Here is a 21,241-nt window from a genome sequence, read left to right on the forward strand (position 1 = left end):
GTGCAAATGTACTAAAATTTATAAAAAAAAACTGTATTTCATGGTGCATCAGTGAAACGGTGGTTCAAAACCCGAACTCATCCATGTGTGGAATTTATTGTATTATGTTTTTACATTATATGTGCCGTGAGTTACCCCTAACCTATTTTCTGTCATTGTTTGGAACAAACTTAAAAAGAAATGACAGAATTGTGTGGACAAAATTCTCAAGTGCCTTTAATTAATTTACAGTGTGCCTGCAGTGAATACTGCATCGAAGACCAGTGTCTTATTTTCTCTATTGCACAAGCAATAGTAGAAAATTATCCCAAACCTACATGTTCTGAATGTGAACTTGGCGAACCAAAAGAAGAACTTCACAAATGTCTAAATCTTGAGTGCATAGAAAAAGAGAAAATGGAACAGTTGATCAAAACTTACAAGGGTGTTATTTGCTGCTACTTCCAGCAGGCTCATAAAAGAATATTTATACGTGACAGAAAGGCGTTCGATGCAAAAGTGGACAGTGTAGATATCGAACTAGTTATGAAACTGTATACTAAATTTCTGCATAGTACATTTTTCTACAATAATCATCATATTGCATATACATGCAATGATTTGTGGGCTCCAAACAAATCAAAAACAGACCAAAAAGGTGTAATGTATATAAATGAATATATTACCTGTAATAATAATAAAGTGTACTTTTCTGGGGCGCCAGTACAGACATTACGCAGAAGAGAATTGTACGGTAATCCCGTACGTCACTGTTTGTTTAAATATAATGAAAAGCCAACAAAAAAGTTTCACTTTTGTGGGCAGGGATATATCTTTATACCTGATTGTATATGTGCGTTGGATTCGCACCGGTTTCACTCATATGATTTTTCTTTGGAGAACGAGTTCTGGGAAGCTATTTGTTCCACAAAGTAACAACTTAAAAGCATTGTAATTTAGAGTAATTATAATGTATAAATATAGCAACGTAGTGTTAAAGCTGTATGAGTTATGTAAAACTCATTATATATAAATGTATATGTACAATTTTGCTTGAGAAAATTGAAAAAGCATTGTGTGAACGCTATGTATTACAACATGTGTACAAAATGACTTATAAAAAAAAACTGTAAAGCGTTGTGTAAACGCTATGTATTCTGTATATGTATAACCTGACTTATAAAAAACTGTAAAGCGTTGTGTAAACGCTATGTATAAATAATTTGTAAAATTAATTTGACTCTGTATTTATTTTGTAGTAGATTAGTTTTAGAACAATAAACTTGTATGTAGTAGACTTGTGCGTTTTATTTCTTTTTAAAAAATAAAAGGTTTATAGTTATATGTAGAGTAAAAAAAAAAAATTGTTGGTGCAAACGGTCGTAGGTTCGATCCTTGTTAGGGATCTTGCACAAATCTCAAATACATTAATCGCGACTGTAACTACAATTCACTTTTATTCCGTCTCGCCACGCTAAACACTTTGCCGCTAAACAAAAAAAACACAACCGAGATAGAACTTGACAAGTTAGTTTGTATTTACAATAAAACACTAGTCAAATTCCATTCTCGTATAACACTTGTACTTAGATAAAAAAATGCAATACTTACAATATGGATCATCATGGTGAAGAAAAACTCAGAAAACAAACACACCAGCAAACTCAATAGAAAAAAGTAGAAATCTGAGGACAAATTCGGATTCCCAAGTTTAAATACCCCAAAATTCGGGCCGCCCCTATTTTCCATACTGGAAACTAACATTCCCTTTAAATTCACGCTGCCTCGTTAACTCTAGACGTCCAAATTTAAAACCCACAGCCTCTCTTTCCATTAGATAAATTTCTTACATCCACCCGCCTTGAATTATATCACCTTCCACTCATGTCCTTTTAACTTAAAATCCTTTTTTTCGTCCAAATTCTGTACCTGGTTTGGCGATTACTATTTTAAAGTCCGTATCGCCCCACCACACCCACACAGAGAGGGAGTTTCCGCTTAGCGGGAGACTTTTAAAATTAGCATTTTACAATCTTTTGTCTTTTTCAAGGGACACAATCACCCCGTGATACATTTCCTTTTTCCACCTGAAATCGAAGCGGTTCGTTTCTCTAATCAATTTATTTTCTCCAAAATAACTTGTCGTGTATTTGTTCCGTCACAACAACAACATCCCGTCTCGCCAGCAAACCCTTTTCGCCTTGACCTACAGTAACAGAGGCTTCATTCTTGATACCTGGGCGGAATATTAATTCATTCTCTCTGTCTGGCATCACCGCAGAGCGGAGTCGAAATTCTGAGACAGTATTCTGTCTAGCGTGTCGTACCATCGTGTTTCATAATATAATGCAATTATTGCATAGTACTAATTAATAACATTACATATCGCGGGTTCGAGTACCGGGACCGTCCCCAATCGTAATTGGACCTGTACCTACAGCCATTAACACCTTTCATAGCAGTTCATAAACCGTAAACTCTTATTTTCAATATTATAAACATTAATATTAACATTTTATACATTACATACTTTGCAGTAATGAATATAAAACCATATGCATAGCGTTTAGTACCTCTAATTACCTTTTATATACATATTTTTCATAAAATAAATAAATATATATTCATAAAAAGTTATAAACATGCAAATACATAAATGTAAAGTATTCTAAGTACCTGCAAATGAATTCTAAGTACATGCAAATTAATTAAAACCCGTGCAAATTAGTTATAAGTACATACAAATTAATTGCGAATATTAAATAGCAACAGTCCTTGGCGCGGTCCTCTACTACTTCGGGATCCCGACCAGTCGGGAAATACCGATTGGTCGTTTTAAAAAGTCGTTCATTCTCGACGTTTTCTGTATTGTAAATGTTTGGAACTTATCGGAAGTTGTTAGTTTTTGTACCAGAAATACAAAAACATTCACTTAAGATGAAAATTACTTGTATAATTCGAGATTTCAAGCGCTTCGGGAAATTTCGAACATTTCCCGTCCCGAATGTCGTGGTTTTAAAAAAAAATTCGTCCCGACTCAAAAACTTCTGTCCCACACACCCTTATTAGGAACAGATTTCTCGTGTTGGCAACATAAATTTTGTTACCCAAAAGAAGTCTGTAAAGATCAAGGAATGTTAGCAACATTTGTTACCAACACATGATAACAGAGCTTTTTTGATGTTACCAACATTTTCCCCGCTTCCTCTTCCCCCACCATCACGCCAGTGACAGCCAGCCAGCGAGTGCGAGAGCATCGTTTCGTGAGAGGTGTGTTTTGTCTTGTGATTTATTTATCATGCTAAATCCTGTGAGTGAGATGAAGTGGTCGAAGGATCAAGTGATGAACTGAGTTGAATTCTACCGCGAGAAGCCTGTCCTTTGGGACTAAACTTGTCCACAATTTAAAGACAAGAACCCAAAAGAACTATGCTTGGAATTAAATTTCGAGAGAGCACAACTTCCTCCACACTCGACATCTTGAAGTCAATTGAGGCTATACAGCCAAATTGTAAACATAAAGTCAAACTAGTGTTCTGGTTAGCAACATTTGTTGCCAACATCTGTTGATAACCGTGCGGTGTTGGGTGAATCGACAAGACCATCAGCACTCCGACCAGAAAACGAAGTCAGAACTACAGTACTCCGTAATTTTCAATTTCACTTACTCTTGTCGATGAAAGGAAGGAAAAACCTAAGTTTCGTACAAAATATGGAGAATGTACAATGAAATAGAAATCTCTCTGCACGAACACAGGCTAATGTTTATATAAAATGCTGGTACACCACAAATTTCCAACCCTGGCGGAAATGCAGTGTTGCTGATATTCTGCTCGTCCTAGTGGGTAACACCGCGAGGCCGGCCTCATCAGCACGTTATAAGCATACGTACAGTACTCGTAAGATTAGGCTTCCCGCATATACGACCGTACGACAGAATGTGAAGAGAAGAGGCCCCAGCAAATGTGCCTCACTCCGTGGAAAGTTCGTATACTGGACAGGGTTAGAATTTTTTTGTAATTATCATAAATGAGAATTCCAAACTTTGCATTGCACTACGTATGTTTTGACGAAATGAGTAAAGACGCCTTTAAAAGAGTAATGGTGTGGTTAGGCCCGGCCTCCTGGCCTCATAGGACGCTTCACCACTGGTGGTAACAAAAAGTTAAAAACATTTGTTGGTAACATTCCGCGGCTTAACGCACAGAACACACACGTGCACAAATAACCTCTATTTCCTTTTGTTTGCAATTGCACGTATGAGTGGGTTAAGGTTGGAGGGGCAAAAGCGTCTTAATCACATTCCCTGGTTTATTCCCCCGTGGCGGGATAGGTTTCTTGGTACAAATTTATTTTTAACTTCCTTTCTGCACATCCACTTTTCAATGTTCTTGCAGGATACGACTTTAGTCTAATTCGTCTTTCCTTATCGGTATTCTTCCAGGTCACAGGCTTTGATCTGTACATAACTAACCTTCAGAACTTATGGACTTCTGTTCTTCTCCTACTGGTCATCACCCTTTAGCCTTTCCTACTGAAAGTTTCTTCTTATATTCTGGTTGTTGCTTTAGCTTGCGTTCTGTAATCTGTATATACTTCACTAATTCATGTACTCAATTTATTTCATATTTATAATCTACAGTCATACTCCCCAATTCTTAGATTTATTCTTTTTCCCTCCTGTTTTTCACTTCTTATATCTTCTATAAGGCTTTTCTTCTTTCTTTCTCAGCCTTTGAATCTATTGTTTTCTTGCTCACTGTCCTGCATGTTCATCATTTCTTCTCCTTTCTCTCGGTCTTTCCTTGTTTCTCTTTTACTTACCTGTCTGTCTTCATCTTTTATTTATATTCCTTTCTCTTCCCAAATCAAATGCTCACACACTTTAGCCACCTTGTCTTCTCTTTCTCTGTTTCCATATGTTTCTATCGCTTACTTCAATTTTTCTTCGTTCTCTCTCGAAACATTTTCTATCTTAGCGATGAACTTCAGGGCAAATGTGCGACCTACGACGCAAGGGGTCCAGGTTTTCGAATCCGGCTTGGGCACTGGTGTTCCTTCTGATTATCCCTTCATGATCATCACCCGTCCTCAAGAAGAAGTAAGTAAAATAAACCAAATCATTCGGTTTAGTCGTTAGGGCGTCTGGCTACCATGAGAGAAACTCTGGATTTTTTCCCACCTGTTCAAGAGGATCCGGCGCCCACTCAGCATCGTATAAAGTGGGTATTTGGAGGAAACTCTGGGGAGTAAAGGCCGCCAGGAGTGTGGTACTGACTACATCAGTGATCAACTAACTTCACAACCCATATAGGCCTTCATAGCGAGGTACAAAGCACAGGGAGCACTTCACTTTTTTTATTACAATCAATCCGTTCATGGCAAATGTTTCTTTTCTGTTCTCACACATCTTTGTGTCTTTGTTAAGATTCTGGAGTCATCTTCCATTCCCTACTTAGTTCCTGAGATATTCTACAGGGTGATTCTTTATGTAGTTTTTACAACTTCAATAAATTATAATTATTTATTTACAGACTTGGTTTACTATATGTCATTATGCAGCAAAACACTTCAAGTTTTGACTCACGTAGTGTGTAGTTGCGGAGTTGATCACATGCGGCCCCACCGGTCTATCGTTGAAAATAGCGACTTTCACTGGTGCGGAAAGAGCTAAGTGCGTGTTCTGGTTCGAAGAAACCAAGTCAGGAAGGAGTGGATAGCGAAAGTTTCGCACAGAATACTGCAAGGACCCGCCTAGCAGACCTATAGTGTACAAATGGCACCAGACATTTATCGAAACAGGTTGTTCTGTGCGACACGCAAAGGCGTTCCCAGACAAGTGGATAGGTCGTGGTGGACCAATTGCCTGGCCGCCACGGTCTCCAGATTACACTCCACTCGACTTTTTTTGTGGGGGTTTGTGAAAGATAGGGTGTACACCCCTCCCCTACCTCATTATCTTCATGAACTTCAAGATCGCATCACAATAGCCATCGCTAATGTTACCCCTGAAATGCTGGTTAATGTTTGGCAGGAAATTGACTTTCGTTAGGATGTGTCCAGGATGACCAACGGTGCACACATTGAACCATAACAGATTTCTAATAAAAAACTTGAAGTGTTTTGCTGCATAGTGACATATATACCAAGTCTGTATGTGGTTCCAATAAATAATTATAAATTATTGAAGTTGTAAACTACATCACCCGTATAGTTTATTAGCAGCATTCATATGCTACTTCTATGATACAGAGCGTTCGGAAAGTCTCCGCACTCAAAAGTTTGAGAATTTTTCGCTTATAATTTAATGAACTTGTGAACGTAATGAATACATGCATTTGTTAACTAATCTTGAAATACACAAAAAATAATTTGTAAACTAAATGAGTAATGCTGAAATCTGTGAGGTCGGTAACACACTGACAAGACGGCAAACCACTTTCCGCGCGTTAAAAAACACAAAGAATTTTGAAACTTAATTGAAACAATCATACATCCATTGCTGTTTTACCTGGTGCCGGATCATCGGGAAATTGACATCTCCATTTCTCCACACTTATTTCAGACGAGATACTCAAAATATGCTTCCAACATAGCGATTCGCTGTGTGCGGGTAGAGCTTAATGCCCACAGAGACGCGGCAACAGACGCGTTTCCGGCATCTCGGTGGGCGATAATCTTTAAAATAAGCTGCAGACTTCTGGCACGGAAATTCCGTGCTTATGTTCGGCGCGTTTCCCTGTATAGAGCGACCACAAGGAAAAAAACCGTGGACGAAAAGTCGCCGCGCAGTGCCCCATCTTATGATAATCTCTAAGTGACGAGTTTTATGAAAACTTCTTGCGCGGAAGAAGAACACTGCATTTAACTTGCGAGTCGCAGTCTCCTAACTGTACAACGTTGCACTCCTGCCATTGGCTTATCACCACGGACAGGCTCTGCATGGCCCCGCCCGAAATCGCTTCTAAAACCGTACGCCGTATAGGCGTTACACCATTTGAAGTTCTGTTGCTTTTTGTTGCCACATTTCTCCACGTCTCAAACCGAAGACTGCTTTAAATATAAGATAAACTAGTTCTTCAAGGTCATACACCAAGGGTCTCCCTTATCGTACAACACTTGTGTTCTGACGTCACCGGGAAAACCTTTTATTGTTAGGATAGCTAGGTTTAGTTCTCTTAGCATAAATAATATATTTTCAGTGTATTTATACTAATATAACCTAACAGACCTAACAACGTAAGCATTCGTCTGACGTCAGAACACAAGGTTGCTCAAGTGTTGTGCGGTAAGGATGACCCTCATACCAATCCCTCGTGGCAGGCTTGGCAACTCATGCAGATTAATGCCTTAGTAGCTTCTTTTAAAGTATGAGCGCGAGGACTTTTCGAACCCACTGTGTTTATTGGCACTGAGTTTTAATTTTCTACCTCTCGCAGTTTCAGAAATATAATTCCGCGAGAGTGTTCGTAAAGCCTATACTTACTCTTAAACTGCTGACCTCATGTTACCCAACCCTTGACAGCCAATGGAGGACCAAAAGGCAGTGGAGCGGGGTGACGTCCCAGCCAATCAGCTTGCGGTTGTCCCTCTGAATAATGGGAGCCGAAAACATCGGTCGCGGCTCCAGGCCACGAAGGTCTTAACCTGTTCACGGTATTAGCTCTCGTGAGAGTTCCCGACCTCAAAATTGAAGCTGATGGAAATCAATTCGGCATAATTGGAAATTACCACCTCACAACACTTTCCCATCACAGGCATGCGACCGCTGCTTTTTGTGTTTGTTTGTTTTCCCGCGTTTCACTTTTAGATCAGCTGAAAAAAAAAAAATACGATTTGGTTTTTCATAAAGGGCCAACTGTTTGGGAATATCCGTAATTAATAAGGTTCCAGATACGAAAGGACAATGAGAAGACGTGAAGGAAATGAGGAATGTTTAAAGAACTTAGAGAAGATCCATCTCAATATTGACATGTTATATATTTGCCACCAGATGGCAACACTTAGAATAGAACACCATTAAGCCTTGTTTCCATGATATGAAAAACTCAATATGCTGACCAAGGCAGTAATTTATTTTATTATAAAACATAAACTAAACGTAACGTTTCAACCTTCTAGCAAGGTCTTCGTTTAGTTTATGTTTATGTTTATAATAAAATAAATTACTGTCTTGGTCAGCATATTTAGTTTTTCTTAGAATAGAAGTGATTTCGTCGTAAGGAGTAAGTATTTTAGATTTAAAATCTTATCTAAGTTCAGATTCGTACAGAAAATAAAGCCTGAATCACACGAAACTGGATTTCCAGTAGGGATGCCCTAGATGGCACTGGACTGGCTTCCCATTTGCTAGTTTTCGCCTCACACGATACTTGTTTTGTTACCGTACTTATCGATAGACTTTTCTTCCCATAAGACATTGCGCAGAGCAGACAATCTGTTAAGATGGACGAGCAATTTGAAGAATGTTGTAGCAGAATTGCTGCTTCGTGCTTTTATTAAGAATTAAAATAGAAAAGTATGGACTAGAGATTGGCTCGAAAGAAATTGTAATCAATGCGTACTGAACAAGCTTATTAATTAACTCGGGTATGCATATTCATACATGAGATTCGCAGGATTCATTCACAATTTTTTAAAAAAAATCTTGCTCAGCGAGCGTCGCTCAGATACTTGACGTGCCCCGCTACGCATACATAACGTATCAACATGGCGGATCGTGTTTTGAGTGCAACGCTAGGAAGTCTTCTCGTTTTTGCCTTAAGGGGGGAGAGGGGCAATTTCCCCTGGGTCCTTCACTCTTCGGCAGCTACCGATCGCTGTTGCCAGCTTCGATCTTTTGGAGCCAGATCTGGCTCTTTCGTAGACTCGTTTGGCTGTGAACTATGACACCCGCCCCATGCCCCACTATGATGCCGTCACTGGCTCCGCCTTACATATGCAACTTCTGTCATAAGTATACATTTTATAAGTATACGTGGTCGCCCCACCCCCTCTTACATTCCCAGCTACTTTTCTTCATAGCGTCTTGGCTGACGTGAAGAGGACGTAATATTGTTATTCGGGAAAACTTTATTTTCGATTTCATGCGACCATCAGTGGATTATTGAGACGGGTGATGCCGCCAGATCTAGACGGTGAAAACTAAGAAAAAATTGCCATCACTTTAAAGCTAACGGTAATAACAGCGCCCCCTCACCCACACCCCCACTCATTTGACACCTAAAATTACCCCAGGAAACACTTTATCCAGTTTCGTAAATCTAGTTCCTTGAAAGTTTTTACTCCGCCGTACGCGGCAAGGAGAAATACATTGTTCTTATGGAAGTATTCTTTTATTTGTTCTCTTGGGAATATCAAACTTCCGATGGCATAGAAAAATATATGAACGGAAAAAGGACAGACTGAAGCAGAAATGTCGAAACTTTGATTTCCCAAAAGGAATACATGGGATTCCGCAAATTCTTATTCATCATATTTTTCAAACATCGTATCTAGCTTAATAATCAACTTTAAAAAACACTTTCACTTGCAACATGGGGAGAAATTCATACTCTATTGAACACCAGCTTCTTTCCTCAGTAGCGTTGCCCATTCGGACGATATAGAAATAAATGCACAATCAGTGCGATATTGTCCCTTTTTCCCTTAATTTGAACTTGCATGGGTCATTTTTCCAGGGTGTAGTTTTTGAAAATGCTGTAAAATAATGGAAATGTCCATTGTAAGATTTGATATACTAGTTCAGGCTTTTCCCACCAGATGGATTTGACAGTTCAGGCACCGCACATCAGGTAGTAGTATAACGTGTCCATTATATTTTGTCATAGTTCACATGTGGACAAATGTAACAGTTCTGCGTTGTACTGCACTTGTGAATTCAATAGGGGTGTGCGGGATCCCAAAAAGAAATTCCCGATCTCGACTTCGGGAAATGACTTCCCGACTTTTCTGGATCCCGAGCAGTCGGGAAGTGCCGAATGGTCATTTTAAAAAGTCGTTAATTCTCGACTTTTTCTGCATTGTAAGTGTCGGCTGGAAATTATCGAAAATTTAGTTTTTATTCCGGAGATGCAAAAACAACTAGTTACGGTGAAAATTACTTGTAGAGTTCGAGATATAATGTCGGAATTTCAGTTTTTCCGTTTCGTCCAAAAAGGTTCTGTCCCGCACACCCCTAGAATTCAACATGTAAACACAGGGTACGCTGTGAATATCCGCACTTTCCAGTGGACGCACTGGTGCACCTCTGATGTACGTACGCCTTGGCTTTCCGTATTTCACCGGGGCGCACCAAAGCTTTCACCACGTTAAAACATGACGTCATTAATTTACACCAGCCTCAAGAGCTGGTGCGGCTGGTGAATCAAAATGGCGTCGTCTGCGCAGAAGCTTCGGGAAAAATTTACTATCCGTCGGACACCTATAACTTCTTCGTTTCGTCAATTTTTGACATTCGCACTTACCTATCTGCTTCGCGGAACATTCCTTAAGGTGTATTAACGTTTTTTGATCAAAGTAATTGCAATTTTTCACATTACGAGTACTTCTTTCGTAGTCTTTTTGCTTGCCTGAGACACAATATGGCGCGTACACCTTCCTACATAATCGTGCGTCGTGCTTGTGTTTTGTCGATCTTCATTCGTTATGCAGTGTTTCAACCTTCGGAACCCAAGAAATACCCGTGAACAAAGCTCATGTGATCTATTTTTATATATATTATACATACTAAGAAAATTGTAATGTTTCGTGGCGCTATCCGTGAATGGTTTTTGGGGTTATCCGTCCCGGAATCGGTGGGAAATTTAAACTAAAAAATTATTTTCGTTTGAAATTTTTAGTCCAAATTTCCCACCGATTCCGGGCTCCGCCCCTGGGGTAATTGACCTACCGCGGTCCTGTCTCCGCTCCGGCTACCCGGCTTTATCTACAGAGTCCCTGTTAAAGGCATGTTAGAAATTGGCCGGAGTCACCTGCCCCCAAGTGAGCCCCAAACTTTTAAATTTGTACAATCAACATATCCAAGCATAAAGTGTACTTAAACAAAATTTTACTTGCAGAAAGTCAGTTTTTTAAAAATAATATACCTTTTTTGCGGGTCTTTTTGGCCAATCTATTTCAATTTTAGGGCCATGGTGTACTAGGGCAGTGTTTCTCAACTGCAGGGCTGTGACCTGTTACCAGGTTGCGAGAGTTCATTAGATCTAGTGATTGCCAAGTATTTGAAACCCAATTTTATATTTCAACATGCCTAGACACATACCATATGGCATAATTCATTTATTAATATTTAATTTCTGGTGATTATTAATGCATAAAGTTAAAAAACATTAGAAAGGGGTAAAATTTTTGACCAGGGCATCAGCTTTATAAAATAAATTTACCACGCTATGGTCTCAGAACTGTTGAGAACCCTACACAAGACTTGCTCCGTGACCATGTTTAGCAGCTATTACATCAAATTATATATAATACACTTGAAAGCCAGAGTTTTTTATGCTAAATACAAATGTAAATGGGTTTTATACTAGATTTTTTATTTTAGATGCAGTTCAAGAAAAAAGGTATCACTGAGAGTACATTTAATAAGTGTATTAAAAGATATAGCAATATTTTCTTTCTTTTCTTTTTGTTTATGTGGGTGTCTAATGCTGTCATTTTTACAACTACTGCTATGAATTCCATGTTGACATTGCATTTTAAATGTAGATATGAGTGTCTTTTTACACTAGAGACAGTAGCGTACCCAGGATTTCATCAAGGGGGGTGTTATTTCGAAAACTTTCTACAAATTCGCATTACCATTGTTTTATTATACTTTAATTAATTAATAATAATTAATTAATTAATTAATAATTCTTATAATTAATTAATTAAATTACTATTAATAATTACTACTAATGCAGCTGCTATTTATGAAAGAAATAGAACAAAATTACATTTCTTTTGTTTCTTGGTTACAAAATAATTGTCTAGTCAACGGTTTTTTGTATATGATAAATGAGACATTTTAAGTGTGAAGAAAATCCATAGAAACAAGCAAATATATTAAATTTATTGAAATAATCGAAATATGAAACTCATTCAAGGAGCCGCGCTGGTCTAGTCTGATAACTTCGTGGGATATCCGGGTTCGATTCTCGGAATTGATTGGAATTTATCCAGCCTTGTCTCCGCACCCAACCTCATAGCAATGGGTACCTGAGAACAACCCTGGGGGATGAAGGCTGCCGGAGCATGGTGCTGATCACATCACCTGCAAAATAGTTCGAGATCGAGAATCTTTGGGGCCCACCACACCACAACATGTGCCTTCATGGCACGGTGCTATATGCACGGGGGAATTTACATTACCTTTACCTATGGAACTCACCCAGGATGATGATGAGGCGCGAAAATAAATGTTGCTAAATTCCACTGAGTCTATGTTTTCGTTGAAAAGTACGTTTATAGACATTCCAACACATTTATCACTTCTAGGTGATTCACAAAGCACTTACATTATTTAATGATGTGGATGTAAACTCAGCATCACTTGAGAGTTCACAAGGGGATGCGAAATCAGTACCGGGAAGAACGTTTGCAATATGGTCGGCACACAGCGACGAAGCAAGGAATTTTCACAATTCTCGCGAAAGTCACTGCGCGATTTTTTGCAAAAAAAAAAAAAAAAAAAAAAAATGCAAAATTGAACTTTGCGGCCGCTTAGATTGTGTTTGGAATGTTGTGTTTTTCTTCATGCTGCATGGGAATAATAATTCAAATTATTATTATTATTATTATTATTACTGTCGCAGACCTTTGACTGTGATAAATTAGCCATTTTTATTTTTTTTCTACAGCATTTTCCATAATATTTCAAAAGCTCAAGGGGGGGTTTAAACCCGGTAACCCCCCCCTTGCGTACGCCACTGACTAGAGAGATATATTAAAGCTGTGGAACAAAGTCAAGTAATGTATTTTCATCAATTTGAAACACTTTGGGGTAAAAAGCTCAACCAAAAAAGCTGCAGGAAAACAATCCCCCCCATAAAGCAGTTTTTCGAGCACTTCCAACTGTACTATTAATATAGTGGATCCTTCGAGAATTACTAACTTTTAGAATTACATATGCAAATATACAATAGTATGTGAAACTCATTAGATTAGTAACTCAAATATTCACCTGAGTTTTAGCCAAGCACGTTCGCCATACCTTTACTTACGTTTTCATCACCAGATAGCAGCACTTACATGCAGAAACTAAGTTACGGATTTGAAACAGCGTAACAGCATTTGGAACAAAAAATTTTGGCTTTGTTCAGGCATAATCATCGGGAGCAATTCTCTCATCGGGGACCAGTAATGGCATTAGCAAATTAACTTGGTCCTCGGTATTGGCGCCAAACGACAACTTTCTCGTATTTTACATAAAAAAGAGTGTAGTTCAAAATTTGTACCAGGTGGCAGCATTTGAAATAAAGCTGAGATACATTAGGCTTCGTGCATTATTCACCAAATGGAAGCAACTTTGTTTGAAAAATTCACCTTTGTTACGATATTGTATACTAGATTACAGTAAGGGAAAATTAACTCAACATTTTTGACGAGTTTCCTGCATCTTCCACCAGATTACGGCACTTCCATTCTGAAAACGTAGCACATTTCCTAGCGGTAGTCACATTTTTAATACAGGTGCCCATCAGGTGGTAACACTTGTTCATACGTCGAACTTCTGTCCGTATGTAGCAACACTGGCAAGAGAAAATTCATTTAGATCAATTTCTCAGTACTACATGGCAGTACCAACGAAAATTCTGTCATGGCAAGTTTATTAGCTTCACTCAGTCGTAAATACGAGCTGCATTCAAGTTCTGATGTCTCCTTTTTTTTCTTTATCCTTTTCTTCATGAATTTAAGCAGTTATAAACTAGAGAGCTGTTTGAGAAGAAGCATCCATTCTTGAAGGTTAATGAGGCCAGATGTCAGCATGAAACAGCTCATAGGAAGCTAGTCGCGCTATCTAACAACGGACATGTTTTTGATACAGGAAATGGCTTCATTTACATCAAAAGAACAGCGTGTTATTATCAATTTTCTTCACCTGCGTGGAGTAACCACCCATCAATATTAATCTTCAATTGACTAAGACATGCTGCGTGGTGGTGTCATGGACGTGAAAAAATGTGTATTTGTATGTGCAACAGTTCAAGGAAGACCGAATGTCGTGTGAAAAACTGAAGGAGCCTCGCCCAAGTAACAATCGCCAGTTACGCCATTGCTGAGGAAAGTGATGGTTTGGGACAGTGAAGATGTTATACTCACGAATTGTCCTAATAGTATCACAATGACTGGTATAAGCTATAAAGCTGTTTTGAGACAAAGTTGTTTCCAGCATTGCAAGAGAAACAGCCAGAAAAAGCTGTAGCTGTGTTCTTTCATCAGGATAATGCAACTCCTCATTGGGCAGCCATTGTTCACATGTTTTTCACCAAAAACAAATTTGAAGTGATTCCACATGATACGTCCATACTCACCTGACCTTGTACCTAGCAATTTTGGGTTCTTTCCAACACTCAGACAGTCTCCAAGGTTGCACATTTTCAAGCCATTTCATTCTTTCATCAAGGAAATTTTCAGTGCACAAAACAGACCCCTAAAAAAAACATTTGCAGAGGCCATGCTATCGTGGCGTCAGCGTTGTGAAAACTGTGTAGGTCTAGAGGGCGATTATGTTGAGAAATGACTGCAGTTTCAGCTTTCTGCGGTCAGTACTTTTTTCAAAATAAATTAGGAGACCTTAGAACTTGAATGCAGCTCGTATATTCACATTATATAGTTTGTAAAATAGTACACTTTTTGTGCTGTGTATGTCCATCAACAGGGAAATTAATGATTGCAACAATACCTTTTTTTCTGTTTCCCTTTCTTTTCTCTTTTTTACTGCTAACAGTTCTTCATATTCATGTCTCTCCATTGGTGTTTTCCTCTCGGTCAAGAAATTTCTTCCTGGTTTTCCATGACTTTGGCCTATCTTAACAAGTCTTGTGTGGAGATATGAACCTTTCAGAACGTTACCAATTATCTTTTTCCTTGAATTTATTCTTAAAACATGTCTGTCTTTTTAAAAAAGTTGAATGTATCTATTCCTTCTTTATCTAAACAGTTCTTTCTGGGGTTCAACTACCTTGTCCTTTCTTTACAGTCCGTCCCCATCGTACGCCTCGTGTGTCACCTCTCGGCCTATAATCAACTTCAATTCAGGCTTTTTCTACTAGATGGCAGCACATGCATTACAAAGACTTTCCATTACTTATACTTGTGAAGCCAGATCATTGCATCCACTTATATTTTTCCTTGATTTTTTCGTTCAATGTTGCCGGATCCTTTGACTTAGAAGTAACAAAATGTGACTGTCTTTCAGGTCTTCCCTGAGAGTAGGTGGTGAGCGGTTTGGTATTGTTCTTCCAGACACAGAGGCGGAGGCAGCACAAGACACAAATCAAGACGGTGGCGATATCTTGCTGGTGGCAGAGGAGAACCCTAATGGCAATGCACATAATCTCAGACTATACAAGATCATGGTATGTGTTAACCAATATTATAGCAAGGGTGGAGGAATGACGATAAGTAGATAAATAACAATAACAGGGTTGCCACTCACTGGGAATTCCGCCTGAATTTTTCTCAGTAGATGTGAAAAATTGCAACTTTTATTAACCCATGGAGGGCTAAGTGGGGTACAATTTGGACCCCAACTTATTTTTCTCTATTTTTTGTGTTTTGTATTCAGTCTCCATCTAAAATATTTACAAAATCATTCTTTTACGCTTTAATGCACGTAGATGGTTTCACGAAACTAACTCCAGAGCACAATGACCTCATTTTTATACAACAATGAATGCGACTGTACCTTGAAAGGCGCAACTTAGTTAGTCAGTGATAATTTTCAGGGCCCAGCGGGGATCCCACTATTCTTCAAAATTTCATTTTTTTTAAAAAATTACAAGCCTAATTACCACTTTTGAGTCATTCCATGCCAAATCAACACAGATATGTGCAATTTCCAACCTGACCATCACCGATTTTCATGAAAAATTTGAGGAGTTGAAACTATGCATGGAACTTAGTAACTATGAATTTGTCTCTGTCATATGGAGCATAGAAGTTCAAAAACATACAGCAAATTTAGAACGTGTACAGTCAAAATTATTACGATACATGAAATTCAAACTGGAAGGCGAATACCCCAGGTTCGAATCGTATACTAACTTAATAGAGCAATTCCATATGGACAGGCTTGACCACAGAAGGACAGCCCGAGACCTTATGCTACTTTGGAAAATTTTTAACGGCAAACTTCGATCTCCTCTGTGGCTTTCGCAATTCAAAATACGCATTCCGAACATTAAAACGCGACCCAAGCATGGAACCTTCTATGTGAGCAAAGCGCGAACAAATATCATGGAAAGGTCACCTATTTGGAGAATGAGTGCAGTCTACAATGCTATGGAGAAAGAGAATAAAAGCATCGATTTGTTCGCAATGGCATATTCCCAATTCAAGAAAACAGTTATCAATACATTGGCTAGAAAAATAGATGGAAACATGTTATGAAACTCTACAATATTGTTATTCTATGTATTGTATAAGAAATTGTACTATTCTATTACAATGTGAACTCTGTAAATTGGTGTAAACCTGTTGAGTTCAATATAATAAATAAATAAATAAATAAATAAATTGCTAAATTATTCAAGGTCAAAGTTAGCATAAATTGCCCTTCTTGAACCCGCTTAGCTGTACAAAATGTGCTGTAACTCCGCCCCTATTTTGCGTAGGAAGATCAAATAAAGCTTATTGTACAGGGAATTGAACAAGCTTTCCAGTGATATATAACAATCATACCTTTGGATAAAAATATAATTTTATCATGTGACCTTGACCTTGAATATCTCAAAACATGTCATCACCAAAAATCATGGAAAAAATATATTTGGTCCCTCATGCCATACTCTAAAACATATCAAAAAATCATTCTGCGACTGCAATGGGATCAGAAGATAAAAAATAATATGTGTAACTATGTGACTGATAAAAAGCCTCATTACTAAGGAGACAAATTTATGGTAAATAAAAACTGAGGAGAGCGGTAAATAGAATGTTAGATCAGCGGTATATACCAGCGGTGGGAAAAAAAATTGGCACACTTTTTCATCATGAGAGGAAACAACATACAAAAGAGCTATAAATTAATAAACTATTTCATTTTTACATACTTTACACATACACAAGTACTTAGCTGTCCAACCAAAAAGAAAACAACACAAAATCACTTAATTTCTAAATTGCATATTCGGGGAAGAAAGGAATGCAGCTTGACAGGGAGCGAAGTTTTCGAACTGAGATTATGTGCATGGGAAATCCCAATTTGCAGCATCTTCCTGATGTGATCGAAGATAAAACGTTCTTCAGCTGCAAGTGGTAGGAAACTTTAGGCAAACGTTTCGTTACAAATTGACAGTTTGGGCGCACAACTTCGATTGCCGGTTTTTGCGTATTTTCTACTTAATTTGATGATATTTCACGGTTATTTCACAAAAAGCGTTCATTTCGTGGAAAAGCACACATTTCGCATTATTTCGCAAATAAAACTCATGCATATTTCATCATTGGGGGTGCAGTTACGTGCAGAATGTTCAAAATTGCATCTTTTTTTTTTCACATTTCGCGCATCGCGAAAATTCAATGTTCTACTCATTACATGAACTATGACGTGTCAAATGTCCCTTAACACCCCCTACAAAATGTAAAGGAGTTATCCTGGGTATAATTGGTCATGAAAGAAATACGTTAAGCACAGGGAGATCCCTAGCCATGTGTGTCAAGCGCAGGTCCAGCATATTATTGACCGCCATATTGAATTCAACGCAAAAATTTCAAAGGAAAGGGGGTGATGTGATATATCAAATCAGGCTAGAATTTCACGAGAAATGAAGTGATGAAGGTTTTTCCAACGTATCTTTAGCCAGCAAAAAGTTATACGCATATCTTTGACTTACGAAGTATTCCCATTATAATGTTGTCAATGTTCCTGTGAGCACACTCGTTGACGTCTCTCTCACACACAGAACATTTGGCAATATAGTAGGTGCAACATCATCGCAGGCAGCAACTATGCCTTCTTTCAGATGGTCAATATCATGGACTTTGAGTGCATGCACCATTCTCTTCAAATGTTTTTGAAGGTAAAGGTCCTCCTAAGATGTTAGATCTGGGGAATGTGCAGGCCTTTTAATAGATCCCCGTGTGCCCATCAATCTACCAAGAAAATTACCATGAAGAAATTGCCAAAATGTCCACATAGTATGGTCACAGTCTGTCCTGTTTCAAAACTCTGGAAAAATGCCATATCCAGTAAGCAAGGATGAAAATCCTGTTCACTTAACAAATCCAAGAAGCCCTCACCATTTAAGGTTCCGTTGTTGAATATGGACCAACCATTCTCGTTCTCCATACACTATACCACATCATTAGCTTACCAGCAATAACCATTCGACTGGCATCTGTCTACTGTAGATTATCAAATCACATGTATTGCATATTCTTTTTATTAACTTCACCGTGAACATAAAAATTAGCCTAGTCACTGAAGATTCCCAATATTCTTCACTATTCAACTATTTGGTTAATGTTGCTGATTAAAATCATATACAATCGTGCATATACTTCTCTCTCTCCCGAGATGTCAGCGTGATCTCTATGAGTTCCGAACACGTTAGAAGCATTCTAATACTTTGTTTTTAACACCTCGAAAAAGAGAAAATGGTTACAAGTATGCAGTAATAACTTTTTGCTGGCTAAAGATACGTTGGAAAAACCTTCGCCGCTTCATTTCTCGTGAAATTCTAGCCTGATTTGATATATCACATCACCCCCTTTCCTTTGAAATTTTTGAGTTGAATTCAAAATGGCGGACAATAATATGCCGGACCTGCGCTTGACACAATGGCTAGGGATCTCCCTGTGCTTAACCTATTTCTTTCATGACCAATTACACCCAGGATCACTCCCTTACATTTTGTAGGGGGTGTTAAGGGACATTTGACTCGTCATAGTTCATGTAATGAGGCTTTTATCAGTCACATAGTTACACATATTATTTTTTATCTTCTGATCCCATTGCAGTCCCAGAATCATATTTTGATATGTTTTAGAGTATGGCATGAAGGACTAAATATTTTTTTTTCATGATTTTTGGTGATGACATGTTTTGAGATATTCAAGGTCAAAGGTCAAGGTCACGTGATAAAATTATATTTTTATCCAAAGGTATGATTGTTATATATCACTGGAAAGCTTGTTCAACTACGCAAAATAGGGGCGGAGTTACAGCACATTTAGTACAGCTAAGCGGGTTCAAGAAGGGTAATTTGTGCTAACTTTGACCTTGAATAATTTAACAATTACAAGACAAACGAGACTCATGCATAGTTTCAACTCCCCAAATTTCATGAAAATCGGTGATGGTCAGGTTGGGGGCTGTGTTGATTTCGCATGGAATGACTCCTTTACTTTTTTTTTTTTTTTTTTTTTTTTAGAGGTGGGAATTTTATTACATTATTTCTCTAAGTGGAGTCTTCCCCTGCGATATCCTTCGAATTTCATTGATCCAGCATGCATAGGTTCAATGCTAGAAACTATTTTCAGAAAATCTGTTTCTTAATATGGCTACACTGCTTTTCTTACACTCTTTTATTACTTTTTTTTTGCAGGAACTATATGTTCATATTCAACGTGACTTGGTACAGTTGTAGGAATATATTACTTCTAAATACCACATTTTTTTTCATTCACTTTAGTGAATTTTTGTGTATCAAATACAATTTTATAAAAATACAATTTCCTTTTTTTAAGTTAGGATTACAATGTAAATTGTATAAGTTTCATATCTGCTAAAAGCCCTGTGCTTGCAAAGAAAAACAAAACAAATTTGATCTCTCTATGACAATTAGTTCTCGAGCTGTAATTTATTTTGTACCTTGCAGTAAGTTTGGAAAGCATGCACTTGCAAATGTCCTGGCTTCAGAAGCTGGACAGGCACGTGATGGTTCAAGGTTAATGAAAATTTATTAATAGAAACAGTGCAGATGCCACTTATTTTATTATATATATAACTGCTCTGCCTTTTAGTGATAATGCAATTTTAGTAATGTTAGATGTTAACACAAAAAAATCAACATTATTTACAATACAATATTTTTTTCTGACTCTCAGTGCAAAGGAATCTTGGTGACAAAGATCGGAAATGACCTATCCATACAAAATTCTGAAACTTTAGCCTCCTGTATCTCAGTAACTATGAGGTCTACAGAAGAAAAATTGTGTATGTACTCATACCTTGGTAGTATTAACAAATACACCAAGTTTCATCGAAATCTAAATCAGTGGGTGTCGTTCTGAAATTTTGCTGGGTGATTTGATGCGGAATAAGTCAATTTAATTTCTTTTAACTACATACTTCCAAACACTGGTTGTTTGACAGTCAGTTCAAAAATAGTAAATAAGTGCTGATGAAATACATATTGTACAGGGTTGCCATGAATTAAGGCCACTTTTTGATCATCAATTATGTTTAACAATTAGAATGTATTTATAATATTGGCAAGTTTTTATTTTATAAAGATAGTAATTTCGACATTACAATAACAATTTTATCCGTTTTCCACATAATTATTAATTTGAGCTCCATTTATATCAATGCAAGCTTGGAGACGTAATTGACTTTCCTTCTATCTATTCGTGGCTTACCAAATTTTTCAGGTCAGAAACACTTCCGGTTGCATCAAATAACCTTTTTGATTCTTGAGATAGTATCACATTCCTACAGCATTCGTCGCTGAACTTTAACTACACATTATTGGTAATGGAAAATACAGGTACACATTTGTCATGTTGCCATTCTAAACAACATCCACTTCTTCCGTTACGTCTGTTAGATTTTACATACGTGTAAAGAAAGATAAAAAGGAAAGAGAAATACTTGCTCAATTAATACAAAGGTTACTGTGACAAAAGGTGCCCCTTAATTCGTGACCACCCTGTATAACTGCATGGTTGGACAATTGTGAAGAAGTGACTTTCCGAATTCCAGCTCTAAACAGTTATATAGCATGTGTGTACGACTCAAACTTGTTTATAGGATTGGTTTAGAAGTCCATGTGAAACAAGGAGATGCAGCAAATAAAACTATGCATCCACATTAACCATCACCTTCCTGCTA

At 37.8% G+C, this 21,241-nt stretch overlaps 1 protein-coding gene across 2 annotated transcripts in view; it reads left to right on the plus strand.

Moving 5' to 3' along the window:
• LOC145978248 (uncharacterized) overlaps positions 1–21,241 on the plus strand; it is a 321,631-nt gene that overhangs the window by 288,000 nt on the left and 12,390 nt on the right. For both annotated transcript variants that reach the window (XM_083110734.1, XM_083110733.1), the window contains exon 4: positions 15,383–15,542. In XM_083110734.1, the coding sequence (XP_082966860.1) occupies positions 15,383–15,542 (160 nt within the window). The remainder of the gene's footprint in view (positions 1–15,382; positions 15,543–21,241) is intronic.

This window comes from Lepisma saccharinum, chromosome 24 (assembly GCF_977018435.1).
Source record: "Lepisma saccharinum chromosome 24, izLepSacc3.1, whole genome shotgun sequence".
Classification (NCBI taxonomy): Eukaryota; Metazoa; Arthropoda; class Insecta; order Zygentoma; family Lepismatidae; genus Lepisma; species Lepisma saccharinum.